The sequence below is a fragment of the Poecilia formosa genome, unplaced genomic scaffold (assembly GCF_000485575.1).
Source record: "Poecilia formosa unplaced genomic scaffold, Poecilia_formosa-5.1.2 Scaffold208, whole genome shotgun sequence".
NCBI classification, from domain to species: Eukaryota; Metazoa; Chordata; class Actinopteri; order Cyprinodontiformes; family Poeciliidae; genus Poecilia; species Poecilia formosa.
Genome location: NW_006800147.1, coordinates 1,004,724 through 1,021,825, shown reverse-complemented (window position 1 = coordinate 1,021,825; position 17,102 = coordinate 1,004,724). Strand labels below are relative to the sequence as shown.

The window sequence follows — 17,102 nt, the reverse complement described above, 5'->3', positions numbered from 1 at the left end:
GCCTTAACAGATTTACTAAAGGAGGTATTATAAAAACAAAGGGTAAAACTAAATTTGTTCTTAGTGTTATAAAATAAAAACGTAAATTAAGAAAATTTATTAATTTATTTATTTTTCCAAATAATGGTTCCTAATTTTTTTTTTTAGGTAATTTGTTAATATGACCAGAACTTCTTGGATCTTTTAGTTAGTAATCCATGAGCTCCATTTGGCCTGGTGTATAAATGCAATGTGACTATTCTTCCTTTATCTCCTTTATAAAGACTGGAGAACATAAAATTCACATGAGATCAATCAGTTTTGATCTTTATTGATCAGAGAAGCTTCAAGAACATTTCTGACCTGAATATGCCTAAATATGCAATCAGAGCAATAATTCTGGTATTTTCACATCTTGACCTTTTATCAAAATTATTATTTAAATGGTTTTTGTGATAAATCCTTTGCTAAATATTTATAGATTTCGTTTTTTTAGGATGTATTGGCATTTCGGACGCTGTAAGGTTGTGTTTTTCTCTCTGTTTGGACCTTTTCCTGCAGCCTGACCGGTCCGTCTCATTGCCAAAACACCGACGACGTTTTGGCTCTAAGCAACCCGGAGGTGAAAAGAGGCTTTGAGGGATTTTTTCTCCCAACAGAAACAGAAAGATACAGAGCTCACCTCGTTCTGGCAGGTAAAGCAAACCCCATCATTCCTTAAATACCATTTTTTTTTTATTTTATTCTGTAATAAGCTCTAATGTTTCTAATCGAACAGGTTATCTGTGGGCGACGGCTGACCCTGAGGGAAACGACACTTTCCTTCACTCTGAGGCCGACACACTCATGCATCTGCCATCAAGCTTGGTTTGTTTATATTTATTTATATGCATAACTCCTGTTCAAAGAAAAAGCATTTTAACTCCCTGTTGCCTTCGTTTGGACTCGTACAGATTCAGATTGGACAGCAGAGGGCTCTTGATTCCCTTCTCTCCAATTATTATTTCCTGCATGCGAACGTGAGCCACGGCCTCCTTCACCACCTGCTGGAGACGTACGACTTGCACGGTGAGCATGAATGAAGATAAAAATAAATGATCATTAAAGGGGACCCGTTATGCAGAATTCACTTTTTCAGTTTTTGTACTTGAATTGGAGTTTCAGCTGACTCTAAAAACAACCCAAACACTTTGTGTTCTTTCACATCAGTCCAGTTTAGTCAAACTCTAGTTTGATTTATTAGAAAGTCCGGTTTGTTTGGGGAGGTGTGAATGTGTGATTAGAAAACAGCAAACTCTGGTTTGCTTATAAACCTCAGTCTCAGTTCGGTTAAGTGAATTCTGGTGCAGTTTGAAACCACATGTGAACGCCAAGTGGACCGGAGACTGCTCCAAAAGCAGGAAGTGGACTACAGCGTGGGGAATTCTGGGTAAAACAACCTAAACCAATATGAGAATCTGTTGCTAGAAGGAGAAATGGCTTGTGGTATTTTACCAAAGACAAAAAAGAAATCCTATTGACGCTATTTCATTTATTCACCTTTTGTGACGAAGGAAGTTGTGCTTTTCTGAGCTTTAATATCATTTCCTTCAATGGTTCTTGGTTCAGCGCCACCACAGGCGAGGAGGGGAACAGGTTTTATCAGTTAGTTTGGTTCATTTGACAGTGCAGTGTGAAAGTGAACCACAGCAGCTGAAAATGTAACAAGCGTTGCAACTTTGTTCCCAAATCTAACCGATTCTGCAGAATTATCAACCATGAAAACACCCAAAAAAAAACAAAAAACGACACAGCCATGTTTTGGTATTAAGTTAATGTTTTTTAGTGTCTGGAAAATGAGCTGTTTAAAAACCTTCAGAATGTAATTTCACAAATCAGCAGGTACAGTCTGTTACCTAGCAACCCTGTCTGAGCTCCAGCAGGTTTGGTCAGCTGGTTTTATCACTGTATGTGATGTACAATGGCTGCTGGAAAAGACAAATTCTTTGTTGTTGACTTACCACCCAGAAACCATTTGCCGTTTTCTTTATTGTTATGTGGGAGGCTCCAGTTCTGCTTTTCAATGCTGTGCAGTTTTATAATTTAGCATCTTTTTGCAGCCATTTTCACGCTTTAGTATAAAAGTATAAACTAACGTGTTCAAGGAAGCATAATGGGTCACTTTTAAGATTTGTTAATGTGGTTTAAGAATCAGATTTGTGTTTTTTTTTTTTTTGGTTATTGATTGATGATTGGTCTTTTTCTCTGAAATGTTGCTTTCTCTTTAGATAAACAGCCCAAAAATACACCTCACTGTAAGTCTGTTAAGAAACACCGTTAAATATTTTGACCATGAGTTATAACGTTTAGTTCCCGAAACATTTCATTGCTCCCGAAACATTTCATTGCTTATGTCACCTTTGGTCAATCAGCTGACCTGGATGAACATCTGGACGACTGTCGTGGTTTCCTGAGGCGCCACACCTCAACGCTCTCCCCATGGCCGGCGCTTTTCGTCCAGCAGGCGCTTAACGAGCCTCTGGAAACATCAGCTCACATCTGGGCTGCAGGCCTGCAGGGGAGACGGGGAGTCCGGGTGATCGAGTGTCTGAACAGCAACGAAGGCAGCGCTCCAGAGATGAGGTAAACTTTATGGTTGCAGTTAGAGATGTGTTCGCCTCAGTGGAACCAGCTTATAATTAAAAACTAAAGTCTCCAAGCAGCATCAGTTTTTATTAGATTATTTAAAGAACATATGAGGTTTTTGTAAAGATTTAGTTTTTTTGTTTGACCTCAGTGCGCTGGTGTCAACCTTCTCCTCCGAACCAACCTGTGTGGTTCTGAGTCCGGACAAACAGCTGGTTGTGGTTGGTACCGGACAAGGAACGCTGCACTTTGTCAACACACAGACTGGACAGGTACTGAGATTATATTCAGATTTTTATCTCTGCTATTACCCCTGAACAAACTTCCAGAAAACTGCAGAACAGCTGAAACCCTGAATTCCTTTAAATCAAGACAAAAACCCACTTGTTTAGTTTCTTTTTAACCATAGTAGATGAAACATTGACCAACATATTTGATTTTTGTGATTTTGGTGACTCACTCATAAAAATGTAATGTTTGTTCAGTTATTGACTGTATGATGTTTCCTTTAAGACTTAATGTGTTTTTATTATGTAAATCGCCTCGACCCGCCTTAATGCTGAAATATGCAATACAAATAAACTTGATTGACAATATTATGAGAATAAAGTCGTAACATGATGAGAAAAAAGAGTAATGAGAAATATCATCCCACCTCTTCTTTTGAGGATCATCTGTGTGGATTTCTTCTGTCCTGTGAACAGGAAGTGAAGTCGCTGGTGAGCAGCTGCGACGGCGTCTCCAGCTGTGTCTTCCTGAACGACGCGTGGCTCGTTTCCACTTCCTTCGACGGGAGACTGGAGGTGTGGGACGTCCAGAACGGATGCAGGTGGGAGGAGCGCTGAGACCATTTAAATCTTTATTTTTAGTTATTATTATTATTTTATTTTATTTTTGAGTGTGTGTGTGGTTTCTTGTTGCTGCAGGACGGCTCTGGTTGACGGCCACACTAACACGATAACGGCGAGTGACATCACACCGGACAGGAAACACCTCGCCACTGTGTCCCTTGACCTCACGCTGAAAGTTCGTCTTCTCTGCGTTTAATTCAATGCCGTCATGTTTATTCATTGGTTTTAGGCAGGAATAATTGACTCAAAATAACATTAACTCAATGGTGAAAGAGCATTAGGTTCAGATTACATCTATTAAAAAGTGAGATTTTACGAGGTGGGAAAGCATTTTTATGTATCCATTTTTCTAAGAAAATTTAAAAAAACCGAAATGTGTCGAGACAGAAAAAGTTTTTACTCACATATTTGCCTACAAACAGGTCTCTAACGTTCTCCTTTTCCTGAATCAAACTTTCTCTTTCTTAGGTTTGGTCTTCTGCTAAAGCTAACGAAGTGGCCTCTCTGCCCAGCACCAGCCCCTTCAACTGTGTGACCTTTGACCCCGAGGGTCACCTGCTGGCTGCGGGTTGCTGGAATGGAAACGTTATCGTGTGGAATTGGCTGCAGAATAAAATAGAAACTGTAAGTTTTATATTGACAGCAGAGCTGCAAATGGTTTAAGATCCAAGTTGTTTTTGATGTTTAATGGGTAAATATTGAGATTTTCTCATTTTTCCAGCATTTAAAAGTTTTTATTCAATAGATTGTTGCTTAAAAATGTATAAATGATGTTGTGATCAAATTGTTTTGATGCTTTTATAATATATTCAGGTTTTGTACTGGTGCTTGAAATCCTTGAAAATGCTTACATTTCAATTAGATGTTTTCAAGGTTCAAAAATGCTTGATTTTTGTATCAATTCTTGATATTCAAACTGAAATAAGATTAAATCTAAGATGTGATTAAAAGCCTAAATTTGGAAAAAATGATTTATATTTGAAACCAAATATTTTCAGTGTTTTTTTTCTCACTGCCTGAAGTTAAATCAGACTAAAACTTTTCTTGTTTGATGTCGGATAGAATTAGTAAAATAATTTGCATTTGCTAAATTCCAGAAAACTTAGAACATTTTTTAGATTTATGTTTCATAACTATTTTGTTAATTGTGTTTAAACATTTAATTTGAGCAGGAAGGCCATTCACCTCAACAAGATTTGCTTGGATTGTTTCAATGTAATGAGTATTTATGATTACTGATGGCTCAATTATACATTGATAATTGTAATTGACGTTAATAACAATGTTATTAAATTGGAGGACTTTTCTTCTTAATCCAGTGTTTTGTTTTCAGGTCAGTCAGGTGTTTTCTGTGTGTGAGAGAAACATTTCAAAACATAAAATTTGGTTATATTTTAGCTTAAAGTAATAAATTATCAGATATAACGGTGAATTGAAACTGACTTTTTTTAGTTGGTTTGTGTTGTTTTTCTCTCCAAGTTGTGCTTGAAAATGTTTGGAAAATTGTTTTAATTTTATTGAAGGAAAAGTGAATCAAGAACTGTTCAAACATACAAAAATGTGAATCTCTTTTAGATATTTATAATTTTAGGATAAACCAGAAAGTAGCGATATGTTTTGCGTTTGTCCCTCAGTCGCTGCGCGGTCACCGGCGGTCGGTGCGCAGCCTCTGCTTCTCGCCGTCCTCCTCCTCCATGCTCTGCTCCGGCTGCGTGTCCGGCCAGGTGAGGCTCTGGTCGGTGTCCACCTCCACCTGCGTGGGCGTCTTCCAGGCTCACAGCGGCGCCGCGGAGACGCTCGCCTTCCTGGAGGACGGCGCCATGCTGCTGAGCGCCGGCTCCGATCACGCGGTGAGGCACTCGGGTTCAGTTTGTTGACGGAAGATGAATGCAAACTTTTAAAACTGCAATGAAATGACAGAGTATTATGGCCACACTAAGAAAATAAAATTATGAGAATAAAGTCATAATATTTTGACTTTATTTTCAAAATATTACATATTCTCATATTATTATGGCTTTTGTATTACTGTCAATTTATTCTTGTACAAGTTTAGTCTCATAATTTAATTTTTCTTAGTGTGGCCCTAATACTCCATAATACATTGAAACATTAATGAAAGTCTCTCTTTGTTTGTGAAACAGCTCCACCTCTGGTCAGGAGGACTTGGCCGCTCAGTCATTGCTTTAAAAAGTGATGAAGTAAGCTCCTATTTTTACATAAATAATAATTTAAGTTGCAACTACTGTATTATACATTGAATGTGTTTATAAAAATCCAAAATAGAAGACAAAAATCTAACACTATCTGCAACCGTAGCAATCTAAGAAGCCATTTTTCCCCTTAGTCCGGCAAAATAAAACTCCTTTAGAGTCGCAACTGTTACATGAAGATTTGGTTTAAAAAAAAACAACTCTTTTTTTAAATAAATCTTTACTGGAGAAAATGAGTTTTATTTGAAGAAACACAATTTTATTTATGTTTTTGCAAGAAAAATAAATCTAAAGAATATAATTTCCACTTTTAGTGTCATGCTGCTGAAGTGTTCCAAATAAACATGAAACCTCAATCAATCAATCAAATTTTATTTGTATAGCACATTTCAGCAGCAAGGCATTTCAAAGTGCTTTGCATAATTAAAACAAAAACAGCATGTGAGAAAGAGATTTAAAAAAACATCATTAAAACACAAACAGTGAGAGAGAGAAATAAAAAGCTGTCTCCAACCCTTTTGACTTTAGTCAAAACGCCGTTTGACAAGGACTTTAACCTCTCGGAAACGGTGAGAAAGAGAAATAAAAAAAGTAATAAATAGATAAAGAGAAAAGATAAAAACATCAAAAACATTGAAGACATCAAAACCCGCAGTCTAACCCTAATTTAGCCATAAGCAACTCTAAACAGGTGGGTTTTAAGTTGAGATTTAAAGGCACCCAGTGTTTCAGCTGTTTTACAGTTTTCTGGAAGTTTGTTCCAAATTTTTGGTGTATATAAACTGAATGCTGCTTCTCCTCGTTTGGTTCTGGTTCTGGGGATGCAGAGCAGACCAGAACATGAAAAACATTTTTTTAATATATCTTTATTTAACAACATACTCGGTCTCTTATCTTTTATAACTAAAGTTTTAAAGCGGTGTTGTGTTTGCAGACTCCTGCACTAGTTGATTTATTTAGTGTTTGGATTACAGATAAAGTCAGTTTGTTACATTTTAACATTTCAAAATAGCAGTTTACCTTCTTTCTTTTCAAATTATTATTATATTTTATTTCAAGAGTGAGTTGGAGCCTCCTCAGAAGAAGCCTAGATGTGTAACATCGGATCCAGCCGCGCTCTGCGTGGCGGTGAGCGGCGACTACGCTGCTGTGGGTTACCATGGTGATGGCATCAAACTCTTCAGGACCGATTCAGGTGAGTTTTAGTTTAACAGACGAGTAAATGGTTTACCTAAGAGGGGAGAAAATTTGATTTTTAATTTCAAAACATGACTTGTTTTAACTAAATCGGATTCAGTCTTAATAGCGCACTGTAAAATGTCCGGTTAAAACTGGTTATGTGAAAGTAAAACGTGGTTTGTATAATTAAATCGCTGAAAGTTATTTAAAATAAATGTTTATCAAAAATAACTCAATAGCATACTGTAAAGTGATCTGTTAACTATGTAAATGTAAGTGGAATGTGGTTTATAGAATTAAATTACTATTAAAAAATATTAAAAGAAATGTCAAGTATCTAATTTTTAAAAAAGTATCTTGATGGCAAATCGTGAAATGGCATTTTAAAACTGTTTTTAAAGTTAAACTTGGTTTGTAGAATTAAATTTCTGAAAATTATGTAAAATAAACAGTGAAAAAAAAGATAAAAAAAACGATCTCTTAAAACTAAAAGTAAAACTTAGTTTTAATAAAAAATAAAGGCCCAATCACTCAGATGAGTGATTTAAATCATTCATCTGTGTAATTTCAGCATAAACTGATGAAATGTATTATATAAAGACTCTGTCGTCGTTGCAGGTGAAAAGATTTGGGCCTCCACGGATCTCGGGGTGTCCGTGAACTGCCTGCTGTGGGTTCCTGAGGACCCGGAGCAGAGCGGGCCGGAGCTGCTGGTTTCTGGAGGAAGCGACAAACATTTGAGGCTGTGGAGGAAAAACGAAGGAGAGGAGGGAGTTATTGAAGGGCTGAAACAGCTGAGGACGATCGGGATGCAAACCGGCAGCATCCTGGTGATGAGGCAGAACTCCACGGTTCTGGCTTCAGCTTCAGGTAAAACACATAGAAACACTTTTATTTTCATTTGACTTATGAGTGATTTCTACTTAAAATCAGTTAATATCAGTGGAAAAAATGTGTTTGGTTCCTGTGAGTCTGATGTAGGCGATTATGACGGCTGCTCAGGGCTTCATGGTTTTAGGGGCGACATGAAAAGTCAAAACAAAAATAAAGGAAAAATTATGTGAGCTGGGCCTCAAATTACTTTTTTTCAATTAATACATTTTATTTTAATTAAATTAAAGGGATGTTTCACTGCACTGCAAAAACACAAAATCTTACCAAGAATTTATGGTTTAGTTTCCAGTTCAGATATTTTAGTACATGTGAAGTAAGACAAAACTAACTTAAAAGCAACTTTTAAACAAGATATATGAGCTAGTTATTATAATTAGTTGAACCGATTTAATTTTGAGATTAATTCTAGAAATTTTGTGCAGACATTGGGTCATGTCTGCACGTTTGCAGTTAACAACTCAGCAACTTTCCGACTATATTTAGCGACATTTCACGGTAAAAAAAGAATGGAATCGACCAAAATCCTTTTCAAGATCGGCGATCGGCCAGAAAACTGCAGTCGATGCATCACTGATTATAATTTCACCGTTTCCCGAAACAGATGATTTCAGCATCGCGCTGACGCCTCTGAAGGATCTGACCGACGCCTCCACGCCGAAGCCGAAGGCTTTGCTGCGCGGCCACCAGGGAGGAATCACCTGCCTGGCGTTCAGTCCTGACGGGTCGCGGCTGCTGTCAGGTGGAAAAGATCAGGTGACCTCTTCAGCTCGTTTAGTGGGCCGGCCTCCATTTCACACATTGTCGTGTCTGCTGTTCGGTTTGAAAGCAGTGTTTCGGATGACGCCTGTGTTTGTTTTCAGGCTTTGATGGTTTGGAGCGCCGACCCAAATCAAGGAGCTCTGCTGAAATTGTTCCCCAACGCTCACAGAGACTGGATCACCGGCTGCGCCTGGACTCCCGACTGCGCTGTCAGTTCACCTCCGCTCCAAATGACCTTATGTGGAAAACTGTTTGACGTATCAGGGCCATTCTGAACAGAAGACAAAAAAAAAGAGTAGTAAAAAATTTTGAGATTAATTCTAGAAATTTTGTAGGATAAACTCAAAAATGTTCAGATAAAGTTCAGAAATTTTCTAGAGAAAACGGGAGAATTTCTGAGTTTGAAAAGTAAAAAAAATAGCTGAGGACAACAGAAAGTTCAAGAACGATCTCAGAAATTTTCTGGAACATTTTTTTAAAAGTCTCTAGAGAAAACAGGGAAACTTGAGTTTGATATTTGAAAAAATGCTACCAAAAGCACAGAAAATTTTAGATTAATCTCAGAAAATACTGAAAAAATTTGTTAATTTCCGAGTTTCAATATTTGAAAATTTTCAAGAAAAAAACGTAAACATTTTTGAGAAAGAAAAACTGGAAAATTTCTTTGTTTGAAAAGTTGAGCATTTTTTACTGTTGAAACAGAAATTTCCATGTTTTTTTTTTTTTTTTTTTTTTTTTTTTTTTTTTTTTCAAAAAAACTTCTGGAATTTACCTAAAATTTGTGAGATTTTTTTCATGCAAACCATTGTCTTTTCAAACTTTTCATAAAAAAAAAGGTTTTGGTTAAAAAATGTTTTTCATCCAGAAATTTTACTCAAGAGTAGAGATGCTTCATATAAAAAAAAAATTACTCAACTAAAAGTAGAAAGTACAGCGTCGTAAAAATACTCAGTGAAATAACTTTTTTTTCCCTTCAAAATTACTCAAGTAAATGTAACTGGTTGCTACAAACTCGATTTATATCTCACCTGGACATTAAAAGAACTCCTTACATTTAGTGTTTCCTCTTGGTTTTCTCGTGTTTTCTTCTAGATAAGCTCATCAAATGACGGGAGGCTTTGTTTTTGGGACCTGGAAGTCGGTTCGCATCTCAAAGAAATCTCCTGGAGGAATCCGCTCACCTCCGTCTGCTGCCTGGTGAGCGAATTACAGACTCAGTTTATAATTTAGCATGTTGATGAAGCACATACATGGCTTATTGGTTCTGTTATTTTGCCAAGTTTGTCTTTAAGTCTTGGTGCTTCTGTGTGCAGGGTCGGCATGTGATCGCTGGCTCTTCGGAGGGGGCGCTGCATGTTTGGGATTGGGAGAAAAACACTGAAATCTGCCACATTTCTGCCCACAAGCAGCGCATAAACCACTGCTCTCTGCTCCCAAACGCTGGTACTGAAACTAAGCTAAACTCCTCGAGTCCTGTTTCTCATATCCAGACAAAAATGGTGCCAATATTTTTGCTTTTTCTGAAATTTCGTCTCTAGACAAGGAGAAGGAAACGGAACCAGAAGAGCTGACTGTTTTCACCGCTTCAGACGACGGCACAGTGCAGCTCTGGAAACCTCTGCAGGTATTTCACAGCAGTTGAAACCCGCCCACTTCATTAAATTCAACTTTTAATGTCCAAATATGTTTGATGTGTGCGATGCTGGCTATTTTCATATTGACCCGAATCCATGTAAATACAGGACCAGTATCACCAACATCAATACCAATATTTTTATTATTTAGGTTTGAGGTAACATCAAACTTCTCACCTTTTTAAATGTTTTTATTGTTTGAATTATTTTGTTTAAACTTCAGATGGAATTTGGCCAAATTTATAGGTGTCTACAGAAATACTTTAGGAACCTTATCAACAGAAAAAATAGAAAAACAAAACTAATATATGTGTTGTTTTTTTTGTAAATAAAGTGAAAAGAAATAAAAACAAGATCTCCTTACTGAAGCTTGGTGGAATCAGCTAACCCACCCACTCACTCGCTCTTTGGTTACCTAGCAACCCACTCATTCTTTGGTTGCCTAGCAACGACCTGTTGAGTAACTGGGCTGTAGCAGTTTATAGTTTCGCCACTGCGCCTCATAACTGCTTAAAAATAATTTAAAAAACAGCATGGAGTGGAAACTGTGCTTAGGGTCACATCCCCAATTTGGCAGCATTTCAGATATTTATCTGAAATGGTCAATATATCTGGTCAATATTTATTGATATCGACTGATATGAAACTGATATGAATTTATATTGTGATGGTTTTTCAGCCATATTCTCCTGCCCTACTTTTGAGGTAGCGTTGAGAAGCTACGATACAAAAGTAAAATAAAATGTTTAGACGGAGACTGAAACTAAAGTATTGATCTTATCAATATTATCGATGCTTTTTAATCGACCTGCCCGTTTCTAACATCTACTCTCCAGCTTTCAGCTGATTCAGGCATTTTCTCAGGTTTAATCCTGTTCCTTCCTCCAGGTTGAACACTTCAGCACCTTCCTGGGTCACAGCGGTGCCGTTCACGGCGTCGCCCAGAAAGGAAAAGTCCCAGAATTCCTCACTGTGTCTGAAGACGGTTCCCTGAGATGCTGGGCCTGGAGAACTGGTACATCTCTTCACCGTGCAGCTGCTGGATTTAAACTATCACTCTGATAGTTAACGAGTATTTTCCGTCGCTTGTGCACAGACACTTCTGCGTACCGGAAAGGCCCCATCTCGGCGCTGTGCTTCTCTCAGACTGCCGACTTTATGCTTGCTGGCTACGAGTCCGGTCTGCTGGAGCTGTGGAAGCAGAACTCAGTGGTTGAACACAAGCAGGTAAATCCAACCCAGGTGTTTACGTTGGTTCTCGCAAGAGAGAAATTTAATCCAGAGCCAGAATTCACTTGAATTTGTATATTTATAAATGTGCAGCCTTTCATTTCATTGCTTCTTTCTGTGATTGTGTCTGTTTTGGTTGCAGGCGTCGGACGGCCCGATCGCGGCTGCCTGTTGGATGCCTGATGACCAGTTCGCCGTCTCCTACATGAACATCATGGTTGTTGATGTGTGGAAGCTGGTGTGGAACCAACAACACACCAAAGTCAGGTAAAAAGATCAAAAAAAATAAAAATTAAGCCAGTACTCTCCTTCTACAGCCAGGAATGAAGTGAAATAGTTTTCTTCATGATCCCATAAAGCTTCAAAATTAAAATGGTTAATGATTTATTTGATCATTTTGGAAGATAAGGAAGTAGCTCAGTTATGCTAGCTTGACTTTGACAACCTTAACATGTAGATGTGCTGCAGAATTTGTTGCTGAATCGAATAATTTTGTCAGAAACTATTCTGACCAAAGTAATCAATGAAAGTCTTTAATTGATGACTCGGTGAGTTGGTGCGTTTAAACCAAGCAGTAAATCCTCGTCTCTAAAAAGTTTGTATTTCTTGTGCTGCTTGCAGCCTGGTGAAGGTGAGGAGCTACAAAGTGAGAAACCCGATGGTTCGCCTGTTTTACTGCTCGCTGCTGATGGGCGTCACCTACCTGGGGATGCTTTGCGACGTGGCCAAAGACGAAGGCGACACGTGGAACCACCAAAACTCAAAGTTTGTTTTCTCAATCAAAACGTTGTTCCAAAACGAAGAATTAAACATTAGTGATGGAGATAATTATCCTGTTTTACGTGCATCTTTGTTGTGCGTGTCTGTCGTTCTCAGCTGGATTCAAAGCGTCGATATTCTGAGCGTTGTTCGTAACGATGAGAAAAGTGTGTGGCTGACTGGAAGAGGCGACGGAGAAATTCATCTGGGCTTTTTTGTGAGTTTCTTTGATATATTCTGCAATAATAAAAACTACATTGATCAGCAGCATCAGTGAAGAAGACAAATCTCCAGCAGGATACGTTTAAACTAATCCTGTCACAATAAGCAATAAATCAATATCACATGATAAATTAAAGCAAACTTTGGATGATTTATTGTTTTTCTCTTTCTACCAAAAACTGAATAATAAGTCTTCATTGTGGTGTTTTAGTCTCAACTAGTTCTTTTTTTAAAGATAACTTTGTTTACAGAAACTTGATAATTTATTTAATTTGTTGTTTTATTTATTTAAATGTCTTTCAGCTCCAGTGTTAACTGTTCTTTAGAATTAAAGTTTGAGAATGAGTTCTTGTATTATTATGCCATGACTATCATATTAGTTGAAAACTGTCTCAAAATAACAATATTATCGCAATAATTTCTACAACAGTTTATTGTCCAGCAACATCTGTAATTATGACAGGCCTGGTTTAAAGATGTTTGGGTCGCAATCTGCAGATTCATTTCAATATATTAGAACTTAATTGAAAAGTTAATAGATTTTCAGTGATTTAATTGAAAAAAAAAATGTTTCTGCTAAAAGCAAAACGAAAAAGAAATAATATTCTGACTTGAATTATGGATGTAGTTTTGTTTCATCTTTTATTTGATTTCAGTTCGGTTTGGGCCCAGAAACTACTGTATACTCATGTTTTAGCTCTATGAGCATGAAGTTCAGCAACAGGAAGAAAGAGGAGGTAGAAAAAGAGGATAAAGAAGAGGAGGAGGTGGAGGAAGAGAAGAAAGAAGAGCAGCAAAAGGGAAGCCTGATAACCGCCATGACTGTGGATAAAGGTACCAAAAACATCAAATATTAAAAGCTTGTTTTTATAACTGTAACAAATTTCATTCAGTCAGAATAATACACCAAATCCAAAACATGGCTGACGTGGTTCAGCAGTTAGATGAGTTATAACTGTGTTTTCCTGTATTTTTTTTCACTATTTCAGGAGTTTAAATGCGATGTTTCTGTGTTTCAGAGTTTGTGGTGTGTGGAGATGATGAAGGAAACATGTGGTTCAATCAGGGTCCGGATGTTTCCTCCTGGAGTGACAGAAAACCTGTGAGATCCTCTCCAAAAAACCCTCACATCTGATGCTAAGCTACAGCCACCACAGGCCAGATATCGTGGCTGCGACACATTTTACAATTTTATATTGTAAACATAAGGAAAATGGAACTGCAGTAGCCACCATTCAACACAAGAGGGCAGCACTGAGATATTTTAGACAAAATATGGCAGAACTGAGCAAATGTACAAGAAAATGTCAAAATTTGATAACTGAGAAATTTTTGAATATTTGTAAGATTAAAATAAACTGAGAAATTTTTACTATAATCTCAAAGATTTTCTTGAAAAATATTTCAGAATTTCAGGGTTTGGAAAACTGAAAATATTTGACTTTTGACACTTCAAAAGTCAAAAACTGTCGACTTTTCTAACTCAGAAATTTTGAAGTTTTTTCCCCAGAAAATTTCTGGGATTATATCTTAATTTCTGAGCTTTTTGGCCAAATTAAAGTACTTTTTTTAATCTACAGTGGCCTAATACGCCTTGTGTAACTTTGTCTGTTTTATTAATAAACTCAATTTGCAGGAAAGGAGTTGCGTAATTTTAAAGACATTTTACGTTTCCGCAAGTTTTCTTAAATGATCTTGATTGAGATCAATAATTGATAACCTTCATCCTAATGATGATGATGATATTTTCTCTTCAGGCCCATCTGGACAGGATCACTCACCTGAAACTCACCGACAGCGTCATCATCTCGGCCTCCTACGACCGAACGCTGAAGCTTTGGGACAGAAACACCAAAAAACAGGCGAGCCACGACCTTTAGGGTCAAACCTGCTCCTTCCTGAAAAACACACTCATCCATCTGTTCTGCTGGATTTAATCCTCTGTTTCTAGTAAATAATCTGTGCTCTGATTGTGTTTCAGGTGGGAATGTTTGTGTGTGGGGGCCCGGTTCTGTTTTTGGAGCTGAATCCAGGAAATCCCAGTGAGCTGGTCTGTGCTGACGGACGGGGGAAGATTTATTTCCTCTCTTGGAAAGATTAAACCTCCGAATAAATCTGCTAATAAGGCTGGGCGATTAATCAAGCTTATTGATTATTAGAATTTTTTATTTTAGGAGATTTAATTTCTGCACAATCTGGATTTTTTTCCCCACCATGGCTCAAAGTGATGTCACCATGCCCTCTTCGACAAAATATTAGGGCCACGCTACGTTTTTTTAAAATTAGTTAATTATGAGAATAAAGTCCTAATATGACAAGAATACAGTCGTATGAATATGAGAATGAAGTTGTACTATAATAAAGTGGAAGCGTTAATGTTACCAGAATAAAGTCGAAATTATTATGACAACTAATACATAAAAAAGGGATTAAATGAAGAATGTTGAGCATCTTGTGAATTTATACTTTGGTTTCAGTTTTACAAATAAGGAAATACTTTATGTTTTAATATAGTAGCATCAAATTTTTCAGCAGGTTTTTGAGCAGATTGTGCAAACACAAACTGAGTTTATTTTGAAGAAGAAACACAAACTGAGCTGCTCATGTTGGATCTTGATGCTTCTTTTCATTAAAATAACTTTTTTTTGTTGTAATATACATTTTTTTTTTCCTGATAAAATTGTATTTATTCTGTTTTATTATGACTATTTTTGTAGCTAAAGAAAATTAAACCCATAGCCTGGCCCTAATACTCTGTCGTACAACGCACAGAAGGAATAATTTAAATGGAAAAAACACTTTTTAAAGTGTTTTCTATCATTTATAGTTTCATTTTTAGAAAAGAAATAAAACAAAAGATTAAAATTGGATTTGTTATGAAAAAAATTGGAGATTATCGCCCAGCCCTTGCTGCTAAAATTAGACGGTAATAAATAACCAGTCTGTTTACCAAAGATTTGTTTTTGTTTTGCAACGTGTAATACTTGAATACTTATTGCAAATTAATATAACTTCTTATATTATTCTGTGTTTACAAGGCGGGGAATCTGTTGTGCTTTATGTTGTGCCTGATGACATTTATTTTATTTATCTTCAATAAATGGGAAAAAAGATGTTAAACTCTTCTTTCTCTTTTCTTGCAGTAAATCTAATATTTTCTTATTTTTAACAAATTCTATATATTGAAATTTAACATGCTTAATATTTAACATATTAAGTATTTTTAAAAGATAATCCAAAGTGTAATTTTAGTAATCTATTTAATGCAAAGTATATTAGAATTTTTTTCTATAGTGTGTCAAAAATGCATTATAAAACTAAATATTGGAGGCATGTTTTTAAAAATGTATTTCACATTTTGACTATAATCTTGAAAAATGAACCATTTGATATTAGAAATAATTAAAATATGCTCAGGTACATTATTTTTTTCACCTGGGTTACCTGCGCAGTTCTTATTTATGATAGTTGCAGTAAACATGATTTTATCTTTAAGGTAAGGCTCATTTTTGTTCAAGGCATAATATTTTATAAAATAGTTGAAGTTGTAGATGGTAATATCTGCTTATTTTTAGTGAACTTTAAACGTACCCTATAAATGTTTTCATCCTATTTAGTTGAAAAACTAAATAGTTTTTAGTAGTTGAAAAACTAAATAGTTTTTCAACTACCACTTTGGAAATGGTAATCCACCATTTCCAAAGTGGATTACTTTGGAAATGGTGATTCATTATAAAAGCAATAAAGTAGCAGCAGAGAAATCAACACATTTGTTGTTTTTAATTTATAAGAAATGCAAAATATCCTAAAATTTACTAAAATACATTTTAGAATATTGAAGATGTAGGATCATTGAAAGTGTTTTTTATCTTTGACAATCTGTCTTGATGCACTGTGTTAAAAGAAAATAATTTCTTTGTGAAGACATTTACAAATCTAAAGACTTTTTTTATTTTGGCTATTGTAAAAAAAAAATTAAATCTATCTAAATCTAAGATTTCTTGTTTTCTTTTGTCAGATTTCCCGTTAAGATGAGCAAACTACAACATTCTTGTGATATATTAAGTCTGATTAAATTTACTTTGCATGAAGAGTTTAAAAAAAATCTAAGTTCTTGAGACTTAAATGGGAGCAGACTGAATTTTGAGACTCGTTTTTTTTTGCTGTTTTTGTAATATTCGTTTCGACCACTAGAGGCGCTGAAGTACAATAATAACACCATACAGTAAACGGATTAATTCAAAGAATCGCCTCATGTTCTCAATATAAAACAGACAACTTTGGTTTTTACGTTCTCGCATCATCTGTCTTCTGCTTCAGCAACACATTTTTTTCTGCCAACCTACAGATTAAATTGGAATATTTCTAAATTCATGTACATGTGTATATATAAAGTTGATTTTATTTTTAGAATAGTAAACGTTTAAGTATGCAAGTACACTGCTAGTGTACTAGGTGTATTCTCGTGGTTCATATTTTAGTTAACATCTATTGTATCTCACAAGTCCCAATTTAGTTTAAGCATACTTTAAGTACACTTTTATGAATTATTAAAACTGAAATATATTATTTTTGCTTGTTGATTATTTGTATCCCTGTTCCTTTATTATTTATTCACTTCTTCTACAAATTTATCTGTAAAATACATAAAATGCTGATGGGTGGATTGATTTAGTTTTTGAACGACGCTTAGTTTTCCGAGTCGTCCTCAAACGCAGCACCACCTTTTCCAGGTGAGACTGACACGCCCCTCTCTC

At 36.1% G+C, this 17,102-nt stretch overlaps 1 protein-coding gene across 2 annotated transcripts in view; it reads left to right on the top strand.

Annotated features, from left to right (window-relative positions):
* Nucleotides 1–15,460, top strand: part of tep1 (telomerase-associated protein 1) — a 35,189-nt gene extending 19,729 nt beyond the window's left edge. For both annotated transcript variants that reach the window (XM_016679349.1, XM_007567440.2), the window contains exons 30-56: nucleotides 541–674; nucleotides 758–846; nucleotides 933–1,047; nucleotides 2,247–2,273; nucleotides 2,391–2,601; nucleotides 2,756–2,876; nucleotides 3,309–3,433; nucleotides 3,531–3,630; nucleotides 3,924–4,079; nucleotides 5,090–5,305; nucleotides 5,600–5,656; nucleotides 6,728–6,863; nucleotides 7,466–7,717; nucleotides 8,343–8,494; nucleotides 8,602–8,709; nucleotides 9,593–9,697; nucleotides 9,814–9,943; nucleotides 10,039–10,124; nucleotides 11,023–11,149; nucleotides 11,231–11,361; nucleotides 11,507–11,631; nucleotides 11,986–12,129; nucleotides 12,241–12,340; nucleotides 13,002–13,179; nucleotides 13,365–13,447; nucleotides 14,103–14,207; nucleotides 14,327–15,460. In XM_016679349.1, the coding sequence (XP_016534835.1) occupies nucleotides 541–674; nucleotides 758–846; nucleotides 933–1,047; nucleotides 2,247–2,273; nucleotides 2,391–2,601; nucleotides 2,756–2,876; nucleotides 3,309–3,433; nucleotides 3,531–3,630; nucleotides 3,924–4,079; nucleotides 5,090–5,305; nucleotides 5,600–5,656; nucleotides 6,728–6,863; nucleotides 7,466–7,717; nucleotides 8,343–8,494; nucleotides 8,602–8,709; nucleotides 9,593–9,697; nucleotides 9,814–9,943; nucleotides 10,039–10,124; nucleotides 11,023–11,149; nucleotides 11,231–11,361; nucleotides 11,507–11,631; nucleotides 11,986–12,129; nucleotides 12,241–12,340; nucleotides 13,002–13,179; nucleotides 13,365–13,447; nucleotides 14,103–14,207; nucleotides 14,327–14,446 (3,433 nt within the window). In that variant the 3' untranslated portion in view covers nucleotides 14,447–15,460. The remainder of the gene's footprint in view (nucleotides 1–540; nucleotides 675–757; nucleotides 847–932; nucleotides 1,048–2,246; nucleotides 2,274–2,390; nucleotides 2,602–2,755; nucleotides 2,877–3,308; nucleotides 3,434–3,530; nucleotides 3,631–3,923; nucleotides 4,080–5,089; nucleotides 5,306–5,599; nucleotides 5,657–6,727; nucleotides 6,864–7,465; nucleotides 7,718–8,342; nucleotides 8,495–8,601; nucleotides 8,710–9,592; nucleotides 9,698–9,813; nucleotides 9,944–10,038; nucleotides 10,125–11,022; nucleotides 11,150–11,230; nucleotides 11,362–11,506; nucleotides 11,632–11,985; nucleotides 12,130–12,240; nucleotides 12,341–13,001; nucleotides 13,180–13,364; nucleotides 13,448–14,102; nucleotides 14,208–14,326) is intronic.
* The last annotated feature ends 1,642 nt before the right edge of the window (nucleotides 15,461–17,102 follow it).